At 47.8% G+C, this 27794-nt stretch overlaps 1 protein-coding gene across 6 annotated transcripts; it reads right to left on the bottom strand.

Moving 5' to 3' along the window:
- LOC112613829 (eukaryotic translation initiation factor 3 subunit C) lies at window positions 1-26210 on the bottom strand. Of its 6 annotated transcripts, none has more exons than XM_025369708.1 (21): window positions 26055-26210; window positions 25786-25916; window positions 23814-23879; window positions 23525-23714; window positions 23185-23310; window positions 22942-22996; window positions 22392-22501; window positions 21879-22006; window positions 13407-13566; window positions 13179-13282; window positions 12254-12395; window positions 11934-12059; window positions 11705-11798; window positions 9898-10088; window positions 9448-9672; window positions 3133-3496; window positions 991-1150; window positions 831-896; window positions 659-746; window positions 395-557; window positions 1-297 (listed from the first exon to the last, which is right to left on the bottom strand). In XM_025369708.1, the coding sequence occupies exons 2-21, from the start codon at window positions 25884-25886 to the stop codon at window positions 215-217; spliced, it is 2742 nt and encodes a 913-aa protein (XP_025225493.1). In that variant the 5' UTR covers window positions 25887-25916; window positions 26055-26210; the 3' UTR covers window positions 1-214. The 6 variants fall into 6 exon arrangements, with proteins under 6 accessions (XP_025225493.1, XP_025225496.1, XP_025225497.1 ...); XM_025369711.1 differs by having other exon boundaries at window positions 13179-13279; XM_025369712.1 differs by having other exon boundaries at window positions 23185-23280.
- Window positions 26211-27794: the final 1584 nt, after the last annotated feature.

Here is a 27794-nt window from a genome sequence, read left to right as displayed (position 1 = left end):
AGGTCAGGAATGTGTTCAATTCACCTCTGCATCCGAGCCTTGTGTCTGTCATGTGGGTAGAAGCTCAGAAATATAATCAGCAAATGAATGGACTCAACACACCTTTGTGGCAACAAGCAATCAACCATAACAACTTTAAATAGACTTTTAATGCCTGAGGTGTGGCTTAGAACTTCAAGGTTGGATAGTCTAGGCGTGAGACAGAGTGGAGAGCTCAGTAGGCCGTTTGAGATGGCTGCTGGCGGTAGCCACCGCGGCGCATGTAGCCCTCGTTTTTGCGGTAGCCGTCCTTCTGGTCTGCAGGAGAGAGATGGGAAGGATGTGGAGGGAGTGCCAGGGGAGAGGCTGTGAGGGTACCAGAAGCCGGGCGAGGAGAGGAGCCGGAAGCACTCACCTCGGAAGTAGCCCCCGTAGGTGCCTTGTTTGTGGTCAAACACTCGCTCATTGTTCTCCACCAGGCTGCCCAGCTTCTCGGCCAGCTGCAGGGCCAGGTTCTGCTGGGCAGTGGGCTCGGTGCGGTGCATCACCACTGTCTGCGTTGGCTGGTCCAGGGAGGCCTGACAGGCGCGAGGCAGAGGAGGGGACACGATACAGATCAGGCCCCTCCGCTCCAATCCCTCCATGGCTCCACCTGCCGGCTTCCCACCCCGGCCCCTACCATCAGCTCCTCATTAATGATCATTTTGCTGATGATGGAGTGCACAGTGGGCAGATCCAGCTCAAACATGTCTGACAGTGTCTCCATGCTGGGGAGAAAGGAGAGGACAGGGCCAGTCAGGACCCTTGCTCACAAGGCTGGGGCCCTTCTGTGTCCCCAAGGCCCAGCCTACCTGATGGAGTCGTAGACACTGCTGTAGGTGAAGAGGTAGGTCCTCAGTGACTCTTCCTGGATCTTCCTGTGGGAAGAGGGGAGAGAAGGGACAACGGGGCCTCAGGCAAGGGGACCAACCAGTCTCTTCTTCCCCAACCCATCACGGCCTGTCTGCTCACCTAACCAGCATGGTGCGGACTTTGTCAGCCTCGGGGAAAAGGTCCCACACTTTCCCATTCATCTTCTCATTGATGATAAAACTGTGACAAGTCTTCCAGTCACCCATCTTCATGGCCTTGGAGGCAGCGACCACATGTTCCCGCATGGACTCAGGGGGACCTGAAAGGGTGGGAATGAGGCAGAGCCTAGGGAACTTGGGACCAGGACTCCTGCCCCATTAGCACTCTTTAAGGGGGAACAGAGGCTGGAGGAGCAAACCATACTAGAGACTCTCCCCGTCTCTCTACCAAAGAGCCATGCAGTCGCCCAAACCACTCCATCTGCACAAATGTACTTAGGTTTGAACTCAATCAGTCCATAGACACACTTCAGGGGACTGCTGAACACCTCGAAAATGTTGACAAATTGTGCGTGTGTCCTCACGTACATCTTCCTGGGCTACAGAGCGAGACCCCGTCTCAAACAAAACAAAACAAAACAAAACCACCTCTGCCAGCTCAACTAGAATGGAATTTACCAACCCTTCCTCACCCACATCACCTTCATGAATGGTGCCATGCCCATGCATCAATTACACTGTTGCCAGCTTATTCTTCTTCCAAGCAGCTTACTTTTTTTCCTTAAAAAACTTAGCCCCAGTCAAAATTATCTCTAAAATCACAGGTTTTATGTATTAATTATGAACTCAGGCCCCCAAATACAATCCTAAGACAAGCCAGGACGGTAAGACATGGTACACCGTAGTAACTGGAATTCAGGGTAGACAAAGTGCAAAAGTTCTAAGGCTAGAAATGGGTGGCAGACAGAGAAACACGAACACGCAGACTCCGGAGCAAGCACAGCAAGCTCAATGCGAACAGGGATCAGGTGCAAACAGAACCACAGGAGCAGGGCTAAGTGTAAGGAAAGGCACACAGCCCTCCTGGATGAACTTCCATTTTATCCATATTAACACTTGCAAAAGGCAAGGTTGGTCCGGGCGCGGTGGCTCATGCCTGTAATCTCAGCACTTTGGGAAGCTGAGGTGGGCGGGTCACCTGAGCTCAGGAATTCAAGACCAGCCTGGCCAACAAGAGGAAACCCCATCTCCACTAAAAATACAAAAAATTAGCCGGACGTGGTGGTGGGCGCCTGTAGTCTCAGCTATTTGAGAGGCTGAGGCAGCAGAATCACTTGAACCCGGGAGGCAAAGGTTGCAGTGAGCCGAGATTGCGCCACTGCACTCCAGCCTGGGCGACAGTGAGGCTCTGTCTCAAAAAAAAAAAAAAGGCAAGTTTAGAGGCTCAAAGAATATTTCTCTACAAGCCAAACAACAGTGCAGAGCTGATGCAAACTGGCTTTTGGAAATACTGTAGGGAGAAACTGAGAGGCAGGGACTGTGGAGAAGCAGATAGCCCTTTCCCATCACTGCTACTTCAGCTCCAGCCAAGGCTAGCTCTGCAGGAAGGCAGGGCCAGGAGTGACAGACTGCCAATATTCTAAGATATGAAAATTCCGATTCTCATGGGAAATTTCCGCACAAAGTAAGTCTCACTACGTAAGCCAAACAAAAATGTGCCTAAGGGAACCTACCCTTTAGCCCAAACATATACATGACCAGGAGAGGACAAATCTGTAGGGGGATGTGGCTGTGGACACTGGGCTGGGCTCACTCGTCAAGCCCTCCTGTGGGTCAACGTCACAGGAAGGGCGCAGCTCAATTCCTTTCCAGTGAGTCACCACTCACTGCAACCCTGCAAGATCTTTCTTTCAAAAGGGGCCAAAGGAATCAATGTTAGCTTCTTGAACAAAAAGGCTCTATGACAGTTGGTTTGGCTGGAATGTAATATACATGAAGGGAAGAAAAGGGAAAGATCAGAGGTACACATGAGCTGTGTTAAACTCGGGCGAGTCACTTAACTTCTCTGTGCCTCAGTTTCTCCACTGGGAAACAGGGTATTACTAGTACCTACAGCATAGGGTTATTACTAATGCAGATTAAATAATTATTTGTAAAACACTTAGGACAGTACCAGGCAGAGGAGGTGTCATTAAATCAGACAGAGTTGAGTGGTGGGAGAGTTACTCCCTTCACTTCTCTTAATCCTCATGTGTAATCAGGGAGTGAGGCAGCTTGCTGAACCCTGGAGCTCCACACTCACCCAGCAGGGGCTGTCGCTCGCCCACGCGCAGCTGGTGGTGGAACTGCTTGCTGATCATGCGTCGGCGGGCATCGCTCTCATGGGCAGCCATGTAGGGAATCTCCAGGAGCATGGCAGACACCAGGTAGACACACTCCAGCAGCTCCAGGTTGATGTGCAGGTGGAAGGGGACCTGCCGGCGCCGCTCCACCTTCTCCTGCTCCTGGTTGCGCTCCTGCAGGCTGCGCAGCAGCAGGCCCTGGCCCAGAAGCTCCTTGGCTCGGCCACTTGACTGGATGTCCAGCAGGGCATTGTGTGCGTCCTTGGTCAGGCCTTGGCGGAAGGCACAGATGCCCAGCTGCACCATGGTGCGGTTGTAAAGGATCTGGGGGCAAAGGGTAATAATGCACTCAGAGGTGACAGCTGCAAGACAAGTCTTCATTTATTTCATAACTAAGCCGGGCACGGTGGCTCACGCCTGTAATCCCAGCACTTTGGGAGGCTAAGGCAGGAGGATCACTTGAGCACAGGGGTTTAAGATGGGCCTGAGTAACATGGAGACACTCCATGGCTAAAGATAAAAAACCAAAACAAAACTAAACAAATCTACTTTAAGTGCCTACTATGTGCTGAGCAATAGGCTGGGAGGGAGAACAAAATAGACAAGTCCCCACCCTGCATGGAGATTATGTCTAGGGGTAGGGTGTGGGGGGCATGAGAGCTACACTACGAGGCGGTGACTCACGCTGAGAAGAAAAATAAAGCAGAGAATGGAGCCAGGAAGGGAGTCTGTGCGGTGAGGCTCAAACGTTCATATAACTACAGAAGGCCTCATTGGGAAAGAATGTTTGAATAAAGACCTAAAGAGAGAGCAAGTCATGCAGGCATCTGGGGAAAGAATATCCTATAAAAAGGAAAAGTAAACGCAGTGATCCTGTGGAAGAACCGGGCCAGGTATATTCAAGAAACAAGGGGGCTGGGCGCGGAGGCTGTAATCCCAGCACTTTGGGAGGCCGGGGCAGGCGGATCACGAGGTGAAGAGATCGAGACCATCCTAGCTAACACGGTGAAACCCCATCTCTACTAAAAATACAAAAAATTAGCCGGGCATGGTGGTAGGTGCCTGTAGTCCCAGCTGCTTGGGAGGCTGAGGCAGAAGAATGGCGTGAACCCGGGAGGCGGAGCTTGCAGTGAGTTGAGATTGCGCCACTGCACTCCAACCTGGGAGACAGAGCGAGACTCCGCCTCAAAAAAAAAAAAAAAAAAAGAAAGAAAGAAACAAGGGGTGTGACACAGCTAGGGCTGGGAAAAGACACTACCACCACAAGCTGGGAGATGGGCAAGCACCAGTCATTTTTTTTTTTGAGACGGAGTCTCGCTGTCTCTCCCAGGCAAGAATGCAGTGGCGCGATCTCGGCTCACTGCAAGCTCCGCCTCCCAGGTTCATGCCATTCTCCCACCTCAGCCTCCAAGTAGCTGGGACTATAGGCGCCCGCCACCACACCCGGCTAGTTTTTTGTATTTTTAGTAGAGACGGGGTTTCACCATGTTAGCCAGGATGGTCTCGATCTCCTGACCTCGTGATCCACCCGCCTCGGCCTCCCAAAGTGCTGGGATTACAGGCTTGAGCCACCGCACCCGGCCAGCACCAGTCATTTTATGAGTGTTTTTTTTTTTTTGAGATGGAGTCTGGCTCAGTCGCTCAGGCTGGAGTGCAGTGGCGCGATCTCGGCTCACTGCAATCTCCACCTCGCGGGTTCACGTCATTCTCCTGCCTCAGCCTCCAGAGTAGCTGGGACTACAAGCGCCTGCCACCACGCCCAGCTAATTTTTTGTATTTTTAGTAGAGACGGGGTTTCACCATGTTAGCCAGGATGGTCTCGATCTCCCGACTTCGTGATCCACCCTCCTCGGCCTCCCAAAGTGCTGGGATTACAGGCTTGAGCCACCGCACCCGGCCCATTTTATGAGTTTTAAGACAGGAAACCATGGGAAGGTTTTGAGCAAACAGGTGATATGATCTGACATAACTGAACAAGTTAATCTGTATTATGAACAGAACAAAGGGACTGAAGAGACACAAAGGCAGAATCAGAGAGAAATCAGATGATGGTGGCTTAGAGCAGAGGGTACAAGCAGAAGTGACAGGAAGTGTTCTGATAATGGACTGTGAACAGGAACGGCTGGGGAATCAGATGCAGTATATGAGAGAAAAGTTCGAAACAAGAATAACCCCAAGGTTTCTGGTCTAAGCAACTGGGAAGAGGGACTTGGCACTAATTAAGACGGGAGAGACGGTAAGTAGTACAAATCTTGGGGGAAAAGGCTAAGTGTATTCATAACAACAACAACAATGTGGAGATCAATGCCAGTCATAAGCTTACATGCAAACAGCCTTAAATATGTTAGCAAACAGAATCCAGCAATATATAATATAAAAGAGACAATATACATGACCAAACTGGATATACCTCAGGAATAAAATGTTAGTATAAAAACGTAATGAACTCGGCTGGGCGTGGTGGCTCATGCCTGTAATCCCAGCACTTTGGGAGGTGAAGGCAGGTGGATCATGGGGTCAGGAGTTCAAAAGCAGCCTGCCCAACATGGTGAAACCCCATCTCTACTAAAAAAGCAAAAGTTAGCTGGGTGGTGGTGTGCACACCTGTAATCCCAGCTACTTGAGAGGCTGAGGCAGGAGAATTGCTTGAGCCAGGGAGGCAGAGGTTGCAGTGAGCCGAGATTGCGCCACTGCACTCCAGCCTGGGCGACAGAGTGACACCCTTTTTCAAAAAACAAAAAACACACAATAATGAACTCATAGTTATTCATTATATGAATAGAATGAAGGAGAAGTAACCGGGTATTTCTTTCTTCTTTGAGACAGTCTTGCTCTGTTGCCCAGGCTGGAGTGCAGTGGCGTGATCATGGCTCCTGCAACCTTGACGTCCTGAGCTCAAGCAATCCTCCTACCTCAGCCTCCTGAGTAGGTGGGACTACAGGTGTGCACCACTATGCCTGGCTAATTTCTGTATTTTTTTGTAGAGACAGGGTTTTGCTATGTTGCACAGCAATTAAGATAATATGGGACTTGCTTAAGGACAGACAAAAAGAAAAATGAATGGGACGGAAGGGAATGACCTGAAAAACACCTACTCTTATAGGTGATGTGGTTTTTCACATTATTTTCCACAAAGACACCAAAGCAATACAATAGGGGAAAGGAAGTCTTTTCTACAAATGATGCTAGAACAACTAGGTATCCATATGGAGGAAAAAGAAACCCTGATCCCAACCACACCAGATGCAAAAATCAAACCAAGACCAACTATAAGACTCAATGTAAAAGCTAAAACCCATAGGGACTTATGAAAAAAAAAAAAAAAAAAAAGAAATTCAAAAAATCCTCATGAATTTCAAGTAGGCAAAGGTTTTTTAGACAGGATCCAGAAAATAATTACTATAAAAGAAAAAACTGGGCCGGGTGCGGTGGCTCACGCCTGTAATCCCAGCACTTTGGGAGGGTGAGGCGGGCGGATCATGAGGTCAAGAGATTGAGACCATCCTGGCCAACATGGTGAAACCCCGTCTCTACTAAAAAATTTAAAAAATTAGCTGGACATGGTGGTACGTGCCTGTAGTCCCAGCTACTCGGGAGGCTGAGGCAGGAGAATCACCTGAATCCGGGAAGCAGAGGTTGTAGTGAGTCAAGATTACGCCACTGCACTCCAGCCTGGTGACAGAGCGAAACTCTGTCTCAAAAAAACAAAACAAAACAAAAAACGGATACATCAGACTTCATCCAAAGGTATGGTTAAGAAAACGAGGCCGGGCGCAGTGGCTCAAGCCTGTAATCCCAGCACTTTGGGAGGCCGAGGCGGGTGGATCACGAGGTCAGGAGATCGAGACTATCCTGGCTAACATGGTGAAACCCCGTCTCTACTAAAAATACAAAAAATTAGCCGGGCACGGTGGCGGGCGCCTGTAGTCCCAGCTACTTGGGAGGCTGAGGCGGGAGAATGGCGTGAACCCGGGAGGCGGAGCTTGCAGTGAGCCGAGATCACGCCACTGCACTCCAGCCTGGGCGACACAGTGAGACTCCGTCTCAAAAAAAAAAGAAAACGAATAAGCAAACCAGACTAGAAGAAATATTTTCAAAACATATCTGAGATCAGGGGTTCCAGACCATCCTGGCCAACATGGTGAAACCTTGCCTCTATTAAATATACAAAAATTAGCTGGGTGTGGGGGCATACGCCTGCAATCGCAGCTACTTGGGAGGCTGAGGCAGGAGAATTGCTTGAACCTAGGAGGTGGACATTGCAGTGAGCCCAGATTGCGCCACTGCACTCCACCCTGGGCAACACAGTGAGACTGTCAAAAAAAAAAAAAAAAAAAAATCTGACTCAGGACTAGTTATCCAAGATAGATAAAGCACTCCTATAACTCAATAAAGTAAACAATCCAATTGTTTTAAATGGGCAAGAATTGACCAGATATTTCACAAAAGATAAAATGGCCAATAAACATAAATGGCCAATAAACATAAAAAAGTAAAAAAGTAGCCAGTATCAATAGTCACCAGGCAAATGCAAACTAACACTACAATGAGATACCATTAGACAACCAACTAAAATTTAAAAGACCTTTGAGTAGACGGGTGCAGTGGCTCACGCCTGTAATCCCAGCCCTTTGGGAGGCTGAGGTGGGTGGGTCACCTGAGGTTCAAGACCAGCCCGGCCAACATGGTAAAATCTTCTCTCTATTAAATATACAAAAATTAGCCTGGTGTGGTGGCACATGCCTGTAATCTCAGCTACACGGAATGGTGAGGCAGGAGAATGGCTTGAATCTGGGAGACAGAGGGTGGAGTGAGCCAAGATTGCACCACTGCACTCCAGCCTGGGCAACAGAGCGAGCCTCTGTCTCAAAACAAACAAAAACACACACATACACACACACACACACACACACACACACACACACACACACAAACTAAAATATCTTTGAGACCAGCCTGGGCAACATAGTGAGACTCTGTCTCTACAAAAAATAAAAAGTTAGCAGGTATGGTGGCACATGCCTGTAGCCTCAGTACTATGGAGGCTGAGGTAGGAGGATCACTTGAACCTGGGAATTTGAGGCTACTGTGGGCCATGATCATGCCACTACACTCAGCCTAGGTGACAGTGCAAGACCCTGCCTCAAAAAACAAAAACAAGTTTAAAAGACCCAATACCACTGCCGGCACGATGATTCACTCCTGTAATCTCAGCACTTTGGGAGGCTGAGGCAGGCAGATCACTTGAGATCAGGAATTTGAGACCAGCCTGGCCAATGTGGTGAAACCCCAACTCCACTAAATTACAAAAATTAGCCAGACGTGGTGGCGGGCGCCTGTAATCCCAGCTACTCAGAAGGCTGAGGCAGGAGAATCGCTTGATCCTGGGAGATGGCGGTTGCAGTGAGCTGAGATGGCCCCACTGCACTCCAGCCTTGGCGACAGAGCTAGACTCCCTCTCAAAAAAAAAAAAAAAAAAAAAAAACGACCAACATCACCAAAAATTGACAAGGAACTCCCAAACACTAGCAGGAGAGTAAAATGCTATAACCACTTTTGAGTTTCTTACAGCCAGGCTTTCCCATCTGTCCCCAGTCATTCCAGTCAACCCATCCCTCTTCTGCACCCATCAGAAAAGTCTAGTCAGTGTGCCCCGGAAAGGCCATCCCCCACTCCCAGGACCCAGAACCTTCCCGTCCCACAGCTTCGGAAAAAAATCCCAACTGCCAACCTGCAGCAGCTTCCTACATCAGAGCCAAAAACTGGAAATAAACTGGGTGTCCACCAAGAGGAAAACAGATACAGTGATATGTTCATACCGTGCAATAAAAACACCAACAGGAGGGCTGTTTAAAAACCAGCATTACCCCCAGACAGGTTCACCAGGTGCTCTACACATAAACATTTCCTAGTTGCCTTGAATACACTTTTACAGGATCTACACTTCCACACACAGCTTTGTTTTGTTTTTGTTTTTGCTTTTTTTTGACATAGAGTCTTGCTCTATTACCCAGGCTGGAGTGCAGTGGCAGTCTGGGCTCACTGGAACCTCTGCCTCTTGGGCTCCAGCGCTACCAAGCCCGGCTAATTTTTTTTTTGTAGACAAGAAATTATGTGTTTACATGCAGGAGGACTGCAGGATGCTGGCATGTGGGAAAGACCAAGTGTCTACTTAAATTTGCACCAGTCACACAGGTGGCCGTTCTGGTTAAGCCAGTTTGCCAAGAGACCAGGGGCCTGGCATCTCCTTCAGCTCCAAGGCCTCCCCATCCTACCTGCACTGGCGGGTCTGCGTGCTGAATGTTGTCCTGCAGGTGGCTCATAAGCATGAGGTCGCGGGCCTGGTACCAGCGGGAGTGCAGAGCATGGTGGTAGATGTGGCAGAGGATGGCGCATGTGCGGATCCGGTCTGTGCGGTCTTTGGCGTAGATGTACTTGCACAGTCTCTCCATCAACACGGCCGAGTCCTCGCCCTCATTTTCTGCCTGGTCTTGCTCAGACTGGGGAGGAAGGGAGGTTATTTGCAAAGGAGATCCAGCTTTAAAAGGCACAGGTTCTAGCAACCAAAGATGAGACTCTATCCGGTCTCTTTCTAATATGTCAGTTTCCCTCTCTGCTCCACCTGGGGAAGTCTAGAGAGTAACAAATTTGCCGTCAAGTCCTCACAGAAGCGGAGGGCAGGCGGACACACCCATTCCCCTCTGCCATGACTGCCATGCGCTCACCTTTGAGGAGCCCTCGGGCGGGGTCAGCTGCCGCTGATGGGCCTTGTAATCAAACTTGTAGTAGGTGTGCAGGATGCGCAGCAGGTAGATGCGGCAGACCTCCTCGGTAGTGCCCTTCTCCTCCAGGTAGCGCTGCACGCGCTCGATGATGGCACACACCTGGGCTTCATCCTTCAAATGCTCCACATACTCTGGCAGGGAGAGCACCCATCCTTGTCTCAATTGGGCATCCAGGCTTTCCCATCTGTCCCCAGTCATTCCAGTCAACCCATCCATCTTCTGCACCCATCAGAAAAGTCTAGTCAACGTGCCCCGGAAAGGCCATCCCCCACTCCCAGGACCCAGAACCTTCCCGTCCCACAGCTTCGGAAAAAAATCCCAACTGCCAACCTCTGCCAATGAGGGTCTACAAGGCCTGGCCCTTGCCTGGTCTCCCACGATTCTCCCTCTGCCTTCCTGTGCTGGAGTCACACTGGCCTTTTTAACTCCTGGAACATCAGGCTCGCTCTCTGCTCCTCCTGTCAGGCACTGTCTTCAGCTGATTCTTCCCCTAACTCCTCCTCGTTGGATCTCACCTCTGGTGGCCCCTACTTAAGGGTGTTTTCTCCAGCTGCTAGCTACAGCAGCCACCCCTCCAGTCACTTTTTACCACAGGGCCCTATTTTAACTCCGAACTCATACTTTACATCATCTAGAATTATTATTAATATTATTTGAGATGGAGTTTTACTCTTTCGCCCAGGCTGGAGTGCAGTGGTGCAATCTCCGCTTATTGCAACCTCTGCCCCGCCGGGTTCAAGGAATTCGCCTGCCTCAGCCTCCCACATAGCTGGGATTTACAGGCACCTGCCACCACTCCTAGCTAATTTTTGTATTTTGAGTAGAGCCAGGGTTTCACCAATTTGGCCAGGCTGGTCTCAAACTCCTGACCTCAGGTGATCCAACTGCCTCAGCCTCCCAAAGTGCTATGATTACAGGTGTGAGCCACTGCACCCGGCCCAGAATTATCTTGTTTAATATCTTACTCTCTGTCTATATATATATATTTTTTTGATATGGAGTCTTGCTCTGTCACCCAGGCTGGAGTGCAGTGGCGTGACCTCATCTCACTGCAAGTTCCACCTCCCAGGTTCACACCATTCTCCTGCCTCAGCCTCCCAAGTAGCTGGGACTACAGGCGCCTGCCACCACGCCCGGCTATTTTTTTTTTTTTTTTTTTTGGATTTTTAGTACAGATGGAGTTTCACCATGTTAGCCAGGATGGTCTCGATCTCCTGACCTCGTGATCCGGCTGCTTCGGCCTCCCAAAGAGCTGGGTTTACAGACATGAGCCACCGTGCCCAGCCATATCTTACTATTATTATTTGTCAAACTGCCTTTCTCCATCCAGCACAAAAGGTAAGCTTTTGGCTGCCTTGTTAATCACTACACCCTTGACTTGATGGGCACATTCACACTTTTACTGAGTAAACTATGCTGCACTTTCACACCCCAATGCCTCTCATCCAAGCTAAACAAGAGAAGTGAATAGATGCCTTACCCCAAAGGTTCTCAAAGTATAGCCCTGAGACCAGCAACCTGGGAGCAGGCTACAGGTGCACGTTCTCAGGCCCCACCCACACCTACGGAATCAGAAACGATGGGACTGGGAGCCAGCATCTCATCAGGCCCTTCCATGCGAATGCTGGGGTAAGGAAAGGCTGACTTTTCAAGCACTCTGACTTTGTAAAATCCTTACAAAGCTCTAAACCTAGTATTATTCCCTGAAGTTTTCCTCTCAGCAAAGCTCACGCTTGCTCAGGCTCACCTTGGGAGTGAGGGTCAGTATTTTGCATTATTTTGGTAAATTCTTCATCCATTCGTTCTACCAGAGTTAGGATGCAGCCACGGACACGCAGTGGCTGAAAAGGAAGGCGGAGGAGGAGTTAACAAATTAGCCCAGATCTCAGTCTCAAACCTCAACCCTAGGGTCCCACTGAGCCTTCCCAAAGCATAAAACACACACCTCCAGTTATCCTGCCAACTCCTCCCTTTACCTGGTCAGCGTTGTGCAGGTTCTCACTCTCTTCCAGAATATTCTCTCCAACAAAAATGTTGGGATTTGCAAACAGGATGTCCATAAGCTCATTGATGCAGTCCAGGCACTTCCCCCACATCTCTGGCTGCCAAGATTTCAGACCACAGCAGAGTCAGAGGAGTGAAGGTAGAGTAAGCGGATGCCTCCCACTTCAGCAGGAATCGTGGGGCCTTCCACCACCAAGACTGCCTCCATAGCCCCTGAGTCTTAAGACACTAGGTACCCTCTTCCCCCGACCCACTAGCTATGCCCTGAGATGCTCCTCTTCACTGCTCTCACCTTCATGTAGGTTGCCAGGTTGGGGTTGTAGTCATAGAGAGAGGCAATGATATTGAACTTGATCTTGACAATGACGCCCTCTCCCAGGTTGTTTTCTGCTGCGATCTGAACCAGCAGTTGCAGCAACTCAATCTGGGCAGCACTAGAGGGCCAGAGAGCTGGGTGAGGCTTTAGAGACAAATCACAAAGTCTCCCCCAAGATGCCCTCTTCAGATAACACCCCGTCCTCATCACCCATATCCCTGCTTCTCCTTTATAAATTCCAAACAGAAGCAGCAATAATCCCAACCATCCTGGAATGCTGTGAAATGCTTCACACCGACCACCATTCTCTGTTACCTAATAACTAAAGAGGGTAAACACTCTTTCAGTTTTTTAATCTTAAAAAAAAAAAGAAAAAAAAAGGGCTGGGAGTGGTGGTTCACGCCTGTAACCCCAGCACTTTGGGAGGCCGAGGCAGGCGGATCACTTGAAGTCAGGAGTTCGAGACCAGCCTGGTCAACATGGTGAAACCCCGTCTCTACTAGAAGTACAAAAATTAGCCAGGGATGGTGGCAGGTGCCTGTAATCCCAGCTACTCAGTAGGCTGAGGCAGGAGAATCGCCTGAACCCAGAAGGCAAAGACTGCAGTGAGCCGAGATTGTGCCACTGTACTCCAGCCTGGGCAACAGAACAAGACTCCAAAAAAAAAAAAAAAAAAAAAAAAGGAGAACATTATTTCATTGTATAGATGGGAAAACAGACCCAAAAGGTTAAGTGATTGGTTTTAGGTCACAAGAAGGGTAAACAGCAGGTAACCGACTGAGGTGTCCCAAGCACACCATTCCTCTACTATAGCCACACACAGACCCTCCCAACAACCCCTTCCTCCAACCTCCACCCTCTGCCACCCTGCAATCCCACCACCCAGGCCCACGAATCTTACCGATCAGTTCCCTTCTTTCCTCGTGCCTGTAGGATCTCATTCAACTTCTTGATAACAACAGCGTGGGTGATCTCGGTTCCCTTGGCAAACATTTTTGGCTTCTCCTGTATCAGTACATATCCTGTCATGTGCATGCCAGCGGGAACCTGTTTTTGCCTTTTCCCCACAAGGGTACCTTTATGCCCTCCCAAACTGTTCCCCAATTCATTTTACCTCTGAAACCCTCACCTTAACCAAGGGCACTCCACCCCGGACCCTTTCCCACTCCCCGCCTTCATTGTCCTCCTCCTCCTCATCCAGGCGCTTAGATTTCCTGTCATGCTTCTTCTTAGCTTTGTCCTCCCGTTTCTTCTCGGCTGCCTTCTTGTCCTCATCTGTGGTGGGTGCCCTGCCGGCAGACATGGGAAAAGATGACAGATCAGCCCTCCCCACCTCTAAGGCTTCTTCCTCCCCTCAACTTCCTCTTTTCCTCCAACAGCTCCTGGGTCCAAGTTATGCTCTATAAGAATGACCTAGAGGACACAGTTAACCATAACCTAGCCATCTCTAGTAAGACAGAATACTAACCAGACCATTGTAGACATATTAATAGAAACAACCTGTCGGCTAGGCGTGGTAGATCACTTGACGTCAGGAATCCAAGACCAGCCTGGGCAACATGGTGGAACCCCATTTCTACCAAAAGTACAAAAATTGGCCGGGCATGGTGGCGCACGCCTGTAGTCCCAGCTAACTTAGGAGACTGAGGCACGAGAATCGCTTGAACCCGGGAGGCAGAGAAGGCTGCAGTGAGCCATGATCACGCCACTGCACTTCAGCCTGGGCAACAGAGTGAGACTCAGTCTCCAGGAAAAAAAAAAAAAAAAGAGAGAAAAGAAAAGAAATAACCTGTCATTTTGCTCCAAAGCTAACACTTACAGTTTCCAAAGAATCCACAAACAACTTATTTTCTTTGATACCAGTTGCTTTCTCCAGACTGACTAATCATTCACCAAAAATGAATCGGTTTCCCCAAACGTATAAAACATTTCTCTTTTTTACTATTCCTAAACTGTTTCATCCCTTTCTCTCCTCTCTTCTTATGACAACTGATTAATCTAAATTCTGAATTTTAAAAGAACGTTCACTACAAAAAAGGTCCCCACAAAACAGAAAAAGATCACCAGCTACCTTGAATGGTCTTAGGCTACTGGATGTTGCCTGAAACCATCTCCAGACTTTCACATGTATTCATGTAACAAAATACAAACCAAATGGCAAAGACAAATTACTTCAAACTTTGCACAGATACTGAAGAATAAATCTTTCCAGAAACACTCAACATTTTTGAAACCTCATATGTAATTATCATAATTTACCATTTGAACATTTAAAAATAAATTTCATTTTCACTGCTTAATAGGTTTGAATACGCTTTTGAAATAGTCTATAAGTTTACCAGTTAAATTAAAGTCTTCCCTTGCCAGAAGACCAATGCCCTAACTCTCAACAAAAGCGTATGGACTGGCCAGGCACGGTGGCTCAAGCCTGTAATCCCAGCACTTTGGGAGGCTGAGGTGGGTGTGTTGCTTGAGCCCAGGTGTTCAGGACCAGCCTGGGCGACAAGGTAAAAAGTCTGTCTCTATTAAAATACAACAACAAAAGCTTATGGATCTTTCCCCTGCACCACACTCTAATGATGATGATTCACTCTATAGGTAAAATTCTTTGCAAATATGCAAAGTAAGTTCATTAAACTAAAACCTCTTGGTCTAAACCATCTCTATAGCTCTGAGATCAGAAGAGCTAAAGCTATTTTTTAAAATTAATGCTTCAAAAGAACTTAATCTTCCTTGGCCTAAAGTATTACTCCTAGCACTAAAGATAGTATGATACACACCTCAAAACGGAAATGTAGTATCGTACAAAATTCTAACTTAAAGACCTAAGACTTGGCTTGACCTCTCCCATGACAGATTGTACTCTGGTATATTCATATCTTGTTGGAAATTATCAGATAACAAATGTTTATATCCTCAGCTATATAATCAACAGATGCAAGTGACATTTCTAAATGAGTATTTCCTCTAGTTAATACATAGTTAAGAGACTAAAAAGTCATTATTGAGAGACACCAACGGAAGTCAGGCCTAACTACACTGTAAGGGACCACACCATTTTCCCATGCCTTCCCAACCACAACTACTGATGGAAAGCCCTAGATGTATACCCTGGCTTAGGATCCTAACTCAGACATTTGGTCTCACTAGAGATCCTGGGGTTCACTTAAAAAACAAAAACAAAAAAACGCCTCCAGAATCAGGTAACTCTCAGAAGTAGAAAGCAGCTCTGTAAGAGTTCAGAAGTCGCTGGGCACGGTGGCTCACGCCTGTAATCCCAGCACTTTGGGAGGCTGATGTAGGTGATCACGAGGTCAGGAGATCAAGACCATCCTGGTTAAGACGGCGAAACTCCGTCTCTACTAAAAACACAAAAAATTAGCCAGGCGCGGTGGTGGGTGCCTGTAGTCCCAGCTACTTGGGAGGCTGAGGCAGGAGAATCGCTTGAACCAGGCAGGCAGAGGTTGCAGTGAGCCAAGACTGCGCCACTGCACTCCAGCCTGGGCGACACAGCAAGACTCCATCTCAAAAAAAGAGTTCACACGTCAATCATGACATCAGGTATAGATGAACTTCCCCCTAAAACCTTCAGATCACCGTAAGACAACAGATGGCCTTATCCTACATCAAAGAGGCTGAAGCTCATGAGAATAAACCCACTCCTTTACAAGCTTGTTTTGAACAAAAGATGAAGGACGAGAAATGCTGATGAGGGAAAGGGTATATTTAGACTGGCTGAATCTGGAGTTGCTGAAAACCCTTACTGGCAGAGGGCCTATCATGTTTTCTAGAGCTTCCACCAACCATGGGTGGCATACTCAAGGAGAGCTAATATCAGAGTTTACACAGAAAAACGGACAAGCAGAATCCACTGTTCTGTGGTTTTGCTCTCTCTCCTTATTCCTCTTTCTCCTATATAAATCCTGCTTTTGCTCAGTTGGAAGTTAATCTGAAAATTTGTCTCCCTTGTTATACAAGAGAAATAGTGTCTGTGAATTATTCTTCTACACTACAAAGCCACAAACTCTGAATGTCAAAAAGCTTCTGACACTTGAAATTCTAAACATTGTTTTTTCAAGGGTTTTCCTCAGAACATTGATTCAACTAATTTTAGATTTTTTTGATCAGGTATACAAGTTAGTTTACAGGTTAATAAAAAAAATTTGGCCAGGCGCGGTGGCTCACGCCTATAATCCCAGCACTTTGGGAGGCTGAGGCGGGTGGATCACGAGGTCAGGAGATTGAGACCATCCTGGCTAACACCGTGAAACCCCATCTCTACTAAAAATATTAAAAAAATTAGCCGGGCATGGTGGTGGGCGCCTGTAGTCCCAGCTACTCCGGAGGCTGAGGCAGAAGAATGGCGTGAACCCAGGAGGCAGAGCTTGCAGTGAGCCAAGATCGCGCCACTGCACTCCAGCCTGGGCAATAGAGCAAGACTCTGTCTCAAAAAAAAAAAAAATTCAAGGATAACCTCTAAAAGCATAGCATGTAACTCCCAAACCAGCAGAGACAAACAAAATGAATAATAAGAAAATATATATAATCTAGAAACGGGGAGGGTGGGGGGAAGAGAATGAGAAAATACATGTAGGCTAGGCACAGTGGCTCATGCCTGTATCCCAGTACTCTGGGAGGCTGAGGCAAGTAAATCATCTGAGGTCAGGAGTTCGAGACCAGCCTGGTCAACATGGTGAAACCTCGTCTCTACTAAAAATACAAAAATTAGCTGGGCTTGGTGGTGCTCACGTGTAGTCCCAGCTACTCAGGAGGCTGAGGCATGAGAATCACTTGAACCCAGGAGGCAGAGGCTGCAGTGAGCCAGGATTGCACCACTGCATTCCAGCCTGGGCAACACAGTGAGACAACTCCTCAAAAACAAAAACAAAAAACAAAAAACAAATAAAAGAAAAATAAAACACAGGCTGAATATCCCTTATCTGAAATCCTTAGAATCAGAAGTGTTTCAAATTTCAAATATTTGCATACATATAAAATGAGGTATCTTGGGAAGGGCTCCAAGTCTAAATATGAAATGTGTGTGTTTCATCTACACTTTTTTTTTTTTTTTTTTGAGACAGAGTCTCCCTCTGTAGCCCAGGCTGGAGTGCAGTGGCGCCATCTCAGCTCACTGCAAGCTTCGCCTCCTGGGTTCAGGCCATTCTCCTGCCTCAGCCTCCTAAGTAGCTGGAACTACAGGCACCCGCCACCACGCCCGGCTAATTTTTTGTATTTTTAGTAGAGACGGGGTTTCACTGTGGTCTCGATCTCCTGACCTCGTGATCCGCCCACCTCGGCCTCCCAAAGTGCTGGGATTACAAGCATGAGCCACCGCGCCCGGCCTCATCTACACCTTATACATACAGCCTGATGGTAACTTTACACAGTATTTTAACTAATTTTATGCATGAAACAAAGTTTTGATTGCAACCTGTCACATGAGGTCAGATGTGGAATCTTCCACTTATGGCACTCTAAAAGTTTCAGACTTTGGAATTAGAGATGCCCAATCTTTAGAAGACAGAATGAATTTCAAAATAATTATAATGAAAGAAACTACCCCCTCCAAATTACACACTGTTGATTCCATTTACATAAAATTCTAGGAAACGCTAACTTACCTAGTGATAAAAAGCAATTTAGTGGTTGCCCAGGGAGAGGGTGAGGAAACTGAGGCAGGGGAGAAGTATTACAAAGTCGAAGGTGGAAATGTTTAGGTGTGAAATTTTTAGGATATTATGTTTTGATTGTGGTGAGTTCTATGGGTGTAAACGCAAGTCACAACTTATTAAATTTAACTTTAAGGCTGGGCGCAGTGGCTCATGCCTGTAATACCAGCACTTTGGAAGGCCAAGGCGGGTGGATCATGAGGTCAGGAGATCGAGATCATCATGGCTAACACGGTGAAACTACATCTCTACTAAAAGTACAAAAAAAATTAGCCAGGTGTGGTGGCGGGCACCTGTAGTCCCAGCTACTCAGGAGGCTGAGGAAGGAGAGTGGTGTGAACCCGGGAGGCGGAGGCTGCAGTGAGCTGATATCGCATCACTGCACTCCAGCCTGGGCGACAGTGCAAGACTCCGTCTCCAAAAAAAAAAAAAAAAAAAAAAAATTTAACTTTAAACAAGTGCAGTTATTGTATGTCATTTACACCTCAATAAAGCTATTACAAAATCTAAAATAAAGACGATAAACAGAAAGTATAAGATATCATAAAATGGTCAGAATAAATACATTGATAACCACAATAGGCTGGGCACAGTGGCTCACGCCTGTAATCCCAGCATTTTAGGAGGCCCAGGCAGAAGGATCACTTGAGCCCAGAAGTTCGAGACCATTCTGGGCAACAGGGCAAGACTTGATAAAAAGTAATTATGTAGACACATATATAAATAATGATTTTATATATATATAAATAACTATAATAAATGTAAATGAACTAAATTGCCAGAGAGGCAGAGATCAAGTTCTGGTGGTCGTTGCACAATGTAAATGTACTAAATGCCACTGATTTGTACACTTGAAAATGGTTAAAATGGCAAATGTTACGTATCACAATAAAAGAAAAAAAAGAAGCAGAGATTTTATGAGATTAAAAAAAAAAAAAACAAACCAAAGACCTAGCTGTGCTTAGAGACACTCTTTTTTTTTTTTCCTCCTGAGATGGAGTCTTGCTCTGTTGCCCAGAGCTGGAGTGCAATGGCATGATCTCGGCACACTGCAACCTCCGCCTCCCAGGTTTAAGCAATTCTCCTGCCTCAGCCTCATGAGTAGTTGGGACTGTAGGCACGGGCCTCCATGCTGGCTAATTTTTTTGTATTTTTAGTAGAGATGGGGTTTCACCATGTTGGCCAGGCTGGTCTCGAACTCCCAACCTTGTGATTTGCCTGCCTCCGCTTCCCAAAGTGCTGGGATTACAGGCGTGAGCCACCACGCCCAGCCAAGAGATACTCTTAATCAGAGCATGGCAGGGTTAAAAATAAAAAGACAGGAAACCTCCTTTTCATAAATGTCCTTTACCAGGTAGAGGGAAGCTCCCTTCTATTCCTAGCTTCCGTCTTTTATCAAGAAGAAATACTAGGATTTTTTTCAAATGCCCTTTTTTGCATCTGCTGAGATGACTCTATGGCTTCTGTCTGTTATTCTATTGATATAGTGTATTAGTTGATTTTCGTATTAAAACATCCTTCTATTATTGGGATAAATCCTACTTGGTTATTAAATTTTTTTTTTTTTTTTTTTTTGAGACGGAGTCTTGCTCTGTTGCCCAGGCTGGAGTGCAGTGGCGCAATCTCGGCTCACTGCAAGCTCCGCCTCCCGGGTTCACGCCATTCTCCTGCCTCAGCCTCCCGAGTAGCTGGGACTACAGGCGCCCGCCGCTGCGCCCGGCTAATTTTTTCTATTTTCAGTAGAGATGGGGTTTCACCATGGTCTCGATCTCCTGACCTTGTGATCCACCCGCCTCGGCCTCCCAAAGTGCTGGGATTACAGGCGTGAGCCACCGCGCCCGGCGGTTATTAAATTTTTTTAAAAAAACTTTTTTGGGAGATGAGCCCACCCATCCTCCATCCCCCTACAGGCAAGGAGGGGGTGCTCCCATATAATCCTTATTGTATGTCGCTGGGTTTGGTTTTCTACTATGTTGTTGAGGACTTTTGAGTCTATATTTATAAAAGTATAGCTTTACAGTCTTATAGTTACCTTTTCTTTTGTTTTTGGTTTTTTTTTTTTTTTTTTGTGACAGAGTCTCGCTCTGTCACCCAGGCTGGAGTGCAGTGGTGCGATCTTGGCTCACTGCAACCTCCACCTCCTGGTTCAAGCGATTCTCCTACCTCAGCTTCCCGAATAGCTGGGACTACAGGCGCCCGCCACCATGTCTGGCTAATTTTTTGTATTTTTAGTAGAGACTGGGTTTCACCATGTTAGCTAGGATGGTGTCAATCTCCTGACCTCGTGATCCGCCCGCCTCGGCCTCCCAAAGTCCTGGGATCACAGGTGTGAGCTACCGCGCCTGACCTTGATATCTTAAGTTTAATTTTAGGTCCCACTTGCTCCCTCAGACAGGAGCATTTGTGCAACACACATGTGCAGTGCACATCACACACCAGAGTTCATACAATGGGAGACTTCAATACACAATTATTCAAAGACAAAAACGCAAAGTACAGTAGATATAAAAAGATCTGAACCAATAGTAACACTGATAGTTCTGTAAGATGTCAACAGGTTAAAAAAATGAGTTTCATGATCAAGCAACTTTTTGAGACGGTTAATAAAACAAGGTTAGGCACATTTATTCTCATGGAACTTTTCAGAGGTGGCTGTAAACCCTCCAAGAAGGGGCTGATAGACAATGTGGCGCAGACCTTGACCAGTGTTCCCTGAAGCACTTGACAAAAAAAAGCTTCTCAACAAAATGCCCACCAAGTAAGTTGTTCAGCCTGTCTAGGCTCCTAGAGGGTTGGAAACTCACTACCTCCCTAAAGCAGCATGACCACAACATTTAAATGCAGGAAAGCAACCTTAAGAGCAATAATCTTCCCATTAAAAGGGTACTATTTGTCTGGGTGCAGTGGCTCACGCCTATAACCCCAGCACTTTGGGAGGTTGAAGCAGGAGGATCGCTTTAGCCTAGGAGTTTGAGATCAGCGTGGGGAACATGGTGAAACCTCATCTCTACTAAAAACACAAAGAATTAGCCAGGTGTCCTGGAGTGTACCTGTAGTCCCAGCTACCCAGGAGCCTGAGGTGGCAAGATCACCTGAGCCCAAGAGGTTGTGGCTGCAGTGAGCCAAGATTGCATCTCTGCACTCCAGCCTGGGAAGAGCGAGACCCTGCATCAAAAGAGCACTACTTATCTGTAGTTTGCCCAAACTGGCTAAGAAAAAATAAATAAAAACGCTGTTTTTAGTGAGCTTGAGATTTCACTCCCATGGGACACAAAGGAGGAGGTATCACTTTTATTTTAAAAGAAAAAACTGAGACTTAAGGTTAAGTAACTTACACAATGTTGTACAGCTGCTAAAGGCTGGGAGACAGAATCCACACTGGGATCCTCCCCCATTCTGACTGTCCCAGTAAAGGTCATGAACACCTGCAGCAGTCTGTATGCTGTACGTGTACTAAGAAGTTATCAGGCAGGGTAACAACAGTAGCAGTGCACACTGAGGGCTCACCACACACCAGTCCCAGATGAACTACTGTCTTACATTACACCTCCCTGTATTCCTGCAGCTATTCTGGAAAGGAGGGTTCCCTGCCTTATTTTACAGATGAGAAAACTGAAGATTAGACAGGTTAAGTAGTTTGTCCAATGTCCCACAGCTATCGGGTGCCAAAGTGAGATGTGCACCCAATCTACACATAGCAAGTAAGGCTGTGGGTAAATATTTGGACTCTGGAGTCTTCAATTCTCATCTTTAGGATGCATTAGCTTTGTGACTTTAGCCAACTAAATACTTGACTCTCTAATCCTACTGTAAAATGCTAACAGTTGGCTTCTCCAACCTAAAAGGACTCATGGAAGAATCAATAACCTTTGAGACAGTTAAGGGCTTTTCACCAGTTCCAGTGTAACCCTAGGTCCCACTACTTTCCTTACTTTTTAAGAAATCTTGAGGCCAGCGCGGTTTGTTTCCCTTCCTCCTCCTCTGAGTCGGAATCAGAAGATGTGGAACCTGTGTCCCAGTCCTCATCATCTTCAGAATCTTCTGAGTCCTCATCTTCATCCTTAGAGGGAAAAAAAGACGATCAGCAAGAAGAAGATAGGGGGATTGACCAGTGTCTCTACCCTCTTTACTAACGCATATTCGAGATTTATTTTCATGAGTAGAACAAGAGCGGCTACTCATGGAATCAAGGTATCAAGGTCTGGAACTGACCATTAACTCCCAGAGTGATGCTGCAATTTGGCTGCAGGGACACACACAGCTTCCCCTAGCAGAGCTGGGCCCAGATCCCTGTTTGCCCACTGCTCTAATATAAGAGGAAGCCTGTTCTCAACTCCACTAAAATTCACCCCTTCCAACCCTAGGGGTTTGAGTCTTATCTTTTTCCCCCAAGGACTCAGGAATGACCTCCGGCAGGAAATCACCCATCTAACCCTGGCTCTTACATCCATCTTTTTGAGGAATTTGCGACTCTCCCCAGAAGGAGCTTCTGATTTCTTCTTCAAAAAAGTTGCAGCACTGACTCCGTCCTCATCCTCATCCTCATCTGAAGAGCCTAGTTGGAATGGAGGGAGAAAAAAAGATCCTGAATGTTGGCCAGGTGCGGTGGCTCACGCCTGTAATCCCAGCACTTTGGGAGGCTGAGGAGGGCGGATCATGAGGTCAGGAGATCGAGACCATCCTGGCTAACACGGTGAAACCCCATCTCTACTAAAAAATACAAAAAATTAGCCAGGCATGGTGGCAGGCACCTGTAGTCCCAGCTACTCAGGAGGCTGAGGCAGGAGAATGTCATGAACCCAGGAGACAGAGCTTGCAGTGAGTCGAGATCGCTCCACTGCACTCCAACCTGGACAACAGAGCAAGATTCCGTCTCAAAAAAAAAAAAAGAGATCTTGAATGTTGAAAAGCCAGACTGCAAGGCAAACAAGAAACCAGGCCAAGGGCAGTGCTAACTCTGGACTTTCTATTTCCAACAAAGGTTCTTTTGCTCACCTTCTGAATCTTCCTCGTTTTTCTCAGCATCTTCATCCGCAGACTGCTCGGGGTTCTGGACAGAGGGAAGTGAGAGAACAATCATGGATGTGCTCCAGCCATCAGTCCACCCCACCCCTCTACCCCAGACAGTTCTGTCATGCTTCCCGCTCCAGTCACACCTCCCACTAACAATTCCACCTTTGGGCCTCAGTCACGGGGTCACCATTCCCAGTTCAGTAAGTGTGCCTCTAGCCTCCCCACCTGCTTGTAGCTTGTGATATGGGACTCAAAATCACGGTTGTATTTTCGGATCTTCTGGCGCAAGGTGCTCAGAGCCTTGGCATTGTTCTTGTTCATCTTCTTCTTCCCTTCCTTATCTTCCCAAAGCTAAAGGAAGAAGAGGAAAGAGAGAACAGTGATCTGAAACTAAGTAACATTTCCTAAACTCCAGGCTTCTCCACTTTTGAGTCTTGCTATCAGTACACCACTGGTACTGCTTACTAACTACATCTGTTAGCTTATTTTTAAAAGATCCTATACATCCCACCACTAAAAGTACAAAACCATGAATAAGCGGTGGTAATAAATATAGGCATCACACCTCATTAAGATAGTCCTCTAGGTCAGCCAGGATGCGGATATAGAACCGGGGGACACCTTCTTTGTCCACAATGCTCTTGGCCTTCCCATATGCTTTTCCCAGGAGCTCAAACTCTTCCAGGCACTTGGTGACATCACGAATCTTCATAGCATTACGGATGGTCCGGATAAGGTTGGTCAGCTCCTCAAACCTGGGTTGGGAGCCCAATATCACATTGAACCTGACCACTGAGGGAAAACTCACCACTGCTCCCAGAGACTCCCATCACCCAGCCTCCCCATGGCTTCACCTCTTATCCTTGGCACTGCGGACAACTCTCTTGGTATCTTCTTCATCCTCGCTCAGCAACAATGGCCTGTTTGGAAGGAACACAGACCATTAACCTCCTTTCCCACTCTTTCCAAAAGACCCCTATTTCCCTTCTCAGGACAGGTAGAACTGAGTAATCCAGGTCATCCACACCAACCCATAACCTTTTTGACTCCTCCTCAGGGCCACTTCATATACAACTCAATCTTTTAAGTGTGCGTTAAGTAAGGCCTTTTACTCAGTGTTGTAGCAAACACAAAGATGACAGCCACTATCCTCTCAAAAACCAACAAATGAAGGTGCTTATTTACTGTGTAACTAATGACATAGAGACATAAGTCACTACAGAAGAACTGAAAAAAAGAGTTAGTGAAAAATGATACTTGAGCTATAATGAACAGAAAAGGCTTCAGGGAGGTGGTACCTAAACTAGATCTTAGCAACATTTCCCAAAGTATGAGAAGCCAATAGCAAGGAGAAAGTCTCAATGGCATTAACACCTCCACTGCTAGTATTTTCCTACAATAGTAAGACCAGACCACAGGCTCACAGGCAGCAATAGTATCTCTATTCTTTTTGTTAAGAGACAAGGTCTCACTATGTTGCCTAGGCGGCCTCCAACTCCTGAGTTTAAGGGATCCTTCCACCTCAGCCTCCAGAGTAGTTGGGACTACACACATGCACCATCTTGCCTGCCTCTTTTTCCTTTTTATTATTTTTTGGGTTATTTTGGGTTTTTTTTTTGAGGCAGAGCTTTGCTTTTATCGCCCAGGCTGGAGTGCAATGGCGCAATCTTGGCTCACTGTGACCTCCGCCTCCCAGGTTCAAGTGATTCTCCTGCCTCAGCCTCCTCAGTTGCTGGAGTTACAGGCACATGCCACCACACCCGGCTAATTTTTGTATTTTTAGTAGAGATGGGTTTCACCTTATTGGCCAGGCTGGTCTCAAACTCCTGACTTCAAGTAATCCGCCCACCTCAGCCTCCCAAAGTGCCAGGATTATAGGCTTGAGCTACCTGCCCAGCCTGGATTATTTGGCATTTTATGGCAAATGACATTGGTTTCCACCTGTGGAAGTGACATGAAATCATATGCATACTGGCCTATACATGTGCAATACATACTTTTAAAACAGTAGCACAAGCATATGGCAGATGTTTAAGAAACACCATTCCAGCGGGGCATAGTGGCTCATGCCTGCAATCCCAACACTTTAGAATGCCAGGCAGGAGGTTCACTTGAGCCCAGGAGTTCAGAACCAGCCTAAGCAACACAGTGAGATCCCTTCTCTACAAAAAATTTAAAACAATTAGCCCGCCGCGATGGCGTGCACCTGTAGTTCCATCTACTTGAGAGGCTGAGGTGAGAGGATAGCTTGAGATCTGAAGGTCGAGGCTGTGAATTATGACCCCTCAAAAAAAAAAAAAGGGAAAAAGAAAAACCATTCTATTGTTTCAAAGGGTAAAAAAACAATGTACAGAATCGGGGGATGGGCATTTCCGTAGAGGTGAACAAGCATATAAAACGTTTAAGCACCTGCGTACACAGCAGGTGGCCAGACTTCAGAGTCACATCAGGGGGCTCCCAGACACCAATCAAGCATTTTGCGTTTCCTTCTGTGAGCAGTGAGAAGTCACTAAGGACTTCTCGGCGGTAAGATGAGAGGAGAAAGATAGAGACTGCACACTTAAGGCCAGTTAGGAAGCTAATGCAACAGATCTCGCCAGTGGGAAACCCCTGTGATTCTATCCCTTGTGCCTGGTGGGTGGCCTCCCGCTATCACAGTCCTCTAAGGCTGTCTCTCCAACACCGCTCCGATCCCGCAAACTCTGGTCATTGTCCGAACCCGCTCTCCCCGCCCTCACCTCCATCCCCTCCCATGTACACTGCTTTCCACAGCCCGCCTAACCCCGCACTCCCAGAATGGTCACGGGCATCGCCCCTGCAACTCACTGTTTGCCATAGTTGCCTCCGACAGGTTTGGTGACGAGCTCCTCCCCGGACAGGGACGACTCGGACTCGCTGTCCGAACCGGTGGTGAAAAACCGCGACATGGCGACGGCGCGGAGGTGCTACGGCCGGACCTGCGGGGGAGCCAAGGCGTCACCGGCCACGCGAAGAGGCCCGGGCCACCACCTCCCGACGCCCGACCCCTCACCGGCCCCACCCGGACCTCGACCCGGGTCTCCCACCACGAAGCACGAGGCCCAAAGAATACCAACCAGCTGAGCTCGCGAGTCACACCGCAGATCCGTGACAGCGGAAACGGCGAGAGAGAAGGCGGGTCCTCGCGTCACTTCCGGGAAGCGCCGACGAACTACACTGGGAGACTACAACTCCCAGTGGCCTTCCCAAGATACGGGGGCGGGGACAAGCCTGAGGGAACTGAGCGCTGAGACCTTGACTGCAGGCGTCGCGAATCCTGCCGCGCGTTGGTGTCGGGATTTAAAACACGAAGATCGGCGGGGCGCGGTGGCTCACGCGGGTGATTACAGCATTAATAGGCATTAATAGTATAGAAGTAGACAGATAATCCTGCCGGGTGCAGTGGCTCACGCCTGTAATCCCAGCACTTTGGGAGGCAGAGGCGGGCGGATTACCCGAGGTCAGGAGTTCGAGACCAGCCTGACCAATATGGAGAAACCCCCATCTCTACTAAAAATACAAAATTACCAGGCATGGTGGTGCATACCTGTAATCCCAGCTACTCGGGAGGCTGAGGCAGGAGAATCGCTTGAACCCGGGAGGCGGAGGTTGTGATGAATCGAGATCGCGCCATTGGACCCGGCCTGGACAACAAGAGCGAAACTCCATCTCAAAAAAAAAAAAAGAAGAAGAAGAAGAAGTAGACAATGCTAGCCGGGTGCAGTGGCTCACTCCTGTAATTCCAACACTCTGGAAGGCTGAGGTGGGTGAATTACCTGAGGTCAGGAGTTCGAGACCAGCCTGACCAATATGGAGGAACCCCATCTCTATTAAAAGTACAAAATTAGTCAGTCATGGTGGTGCATGCCTGTAATCCCAGCTACTTGGGAGGCTGAGGCAGGAGAATCGCTTGAACCTGGGAGGAAGAGATTGCAGTGAGCCGAGATCACACCACTGCACTCCAGGCTGGGCGACAGAGCGAGACTTCATCTCAAAAAAAAAAAAGTAGACAATGCTAGATCTTGCAGGTCTTTATAAGCCTGTGGTTTGGAGCCGCCATTGGCAGAGGTTTTAGTGCAAGGGACTGTGTTACATTTTCAAGGTGGTTTTGATATGGAAGTGGGACAGAGAAGTGCTGAAAGGGAAGAGCATGGTCCCTGGCTAGGGCTTCACCCCCGGCGCCTGTGCGCATTGACCTAGGTGAGGACAGGCATTTCTATTTTCGTGCCCAAAGGTTGCATTTCCCAAGACCACCCTGGCCCGCCACGCCCCCAACCTGTGCCTATAAAAATCCCAAGATCCGGCTGGGTACACTGGCTCATTCCTGTAATCCCAGCACTTTTGGAGGCTACGGTGGGTGAATCACCTGAGATCAGGAGTTCGAGACCAGCGTGGCCAAACAGGGTGAAACCCTGTCTCTACTAAAAATTTGAAAATTAGCTGGGTGTGGTGGCGCATGCCTGTAATCCCAGTTACTTGGGAGACTGAGGCAGGAGAATCGCTTGAATCCAGGAGGCAGAGGTTGCAGTGAGCCAAGATTGCACCCCTGCACTCCAGCCTGGCGACAGAGCGAGACTCCATCTCAAAAACAAACAAACAAACAAACAAAAAACAACAAAAAAAGGCTGGTTGCCGTGGTTCATGCCTATAATCCCAGCACTTTGGGAGGCTGAGGTGGGTGGATCACCTGAGGTCAGGAGATCGAGACCAGCCTGGCCAAGATGGTGAAACCCCGTCTCTACTAAAAGTACAAAGAATTAGCTGGGTGTGGTGGCAGGCGCCTGTAATCCCAGCTACTTGGGAGGCTGAGGCAGATA

This window comes from Theropithecus gelada, chromosome 20 (genome assembly GCF_003255815.1).
Source record: "Theropithecus gelada isolate Dixy chromosome 20, Tgel_1.0, whole genome shotgun sequence".
In the NCBI taxonomy this organism is placed as follows: domain Eukaryota; kingdom Metazoa; phylum Chordata; class Mammalia; order Primates; family Cercopithecidae; genus Theropithecus; species Theropithecus gelada.
This window is presented reverse-complemented; position numbering and strand designations above follow the sequence as displayed.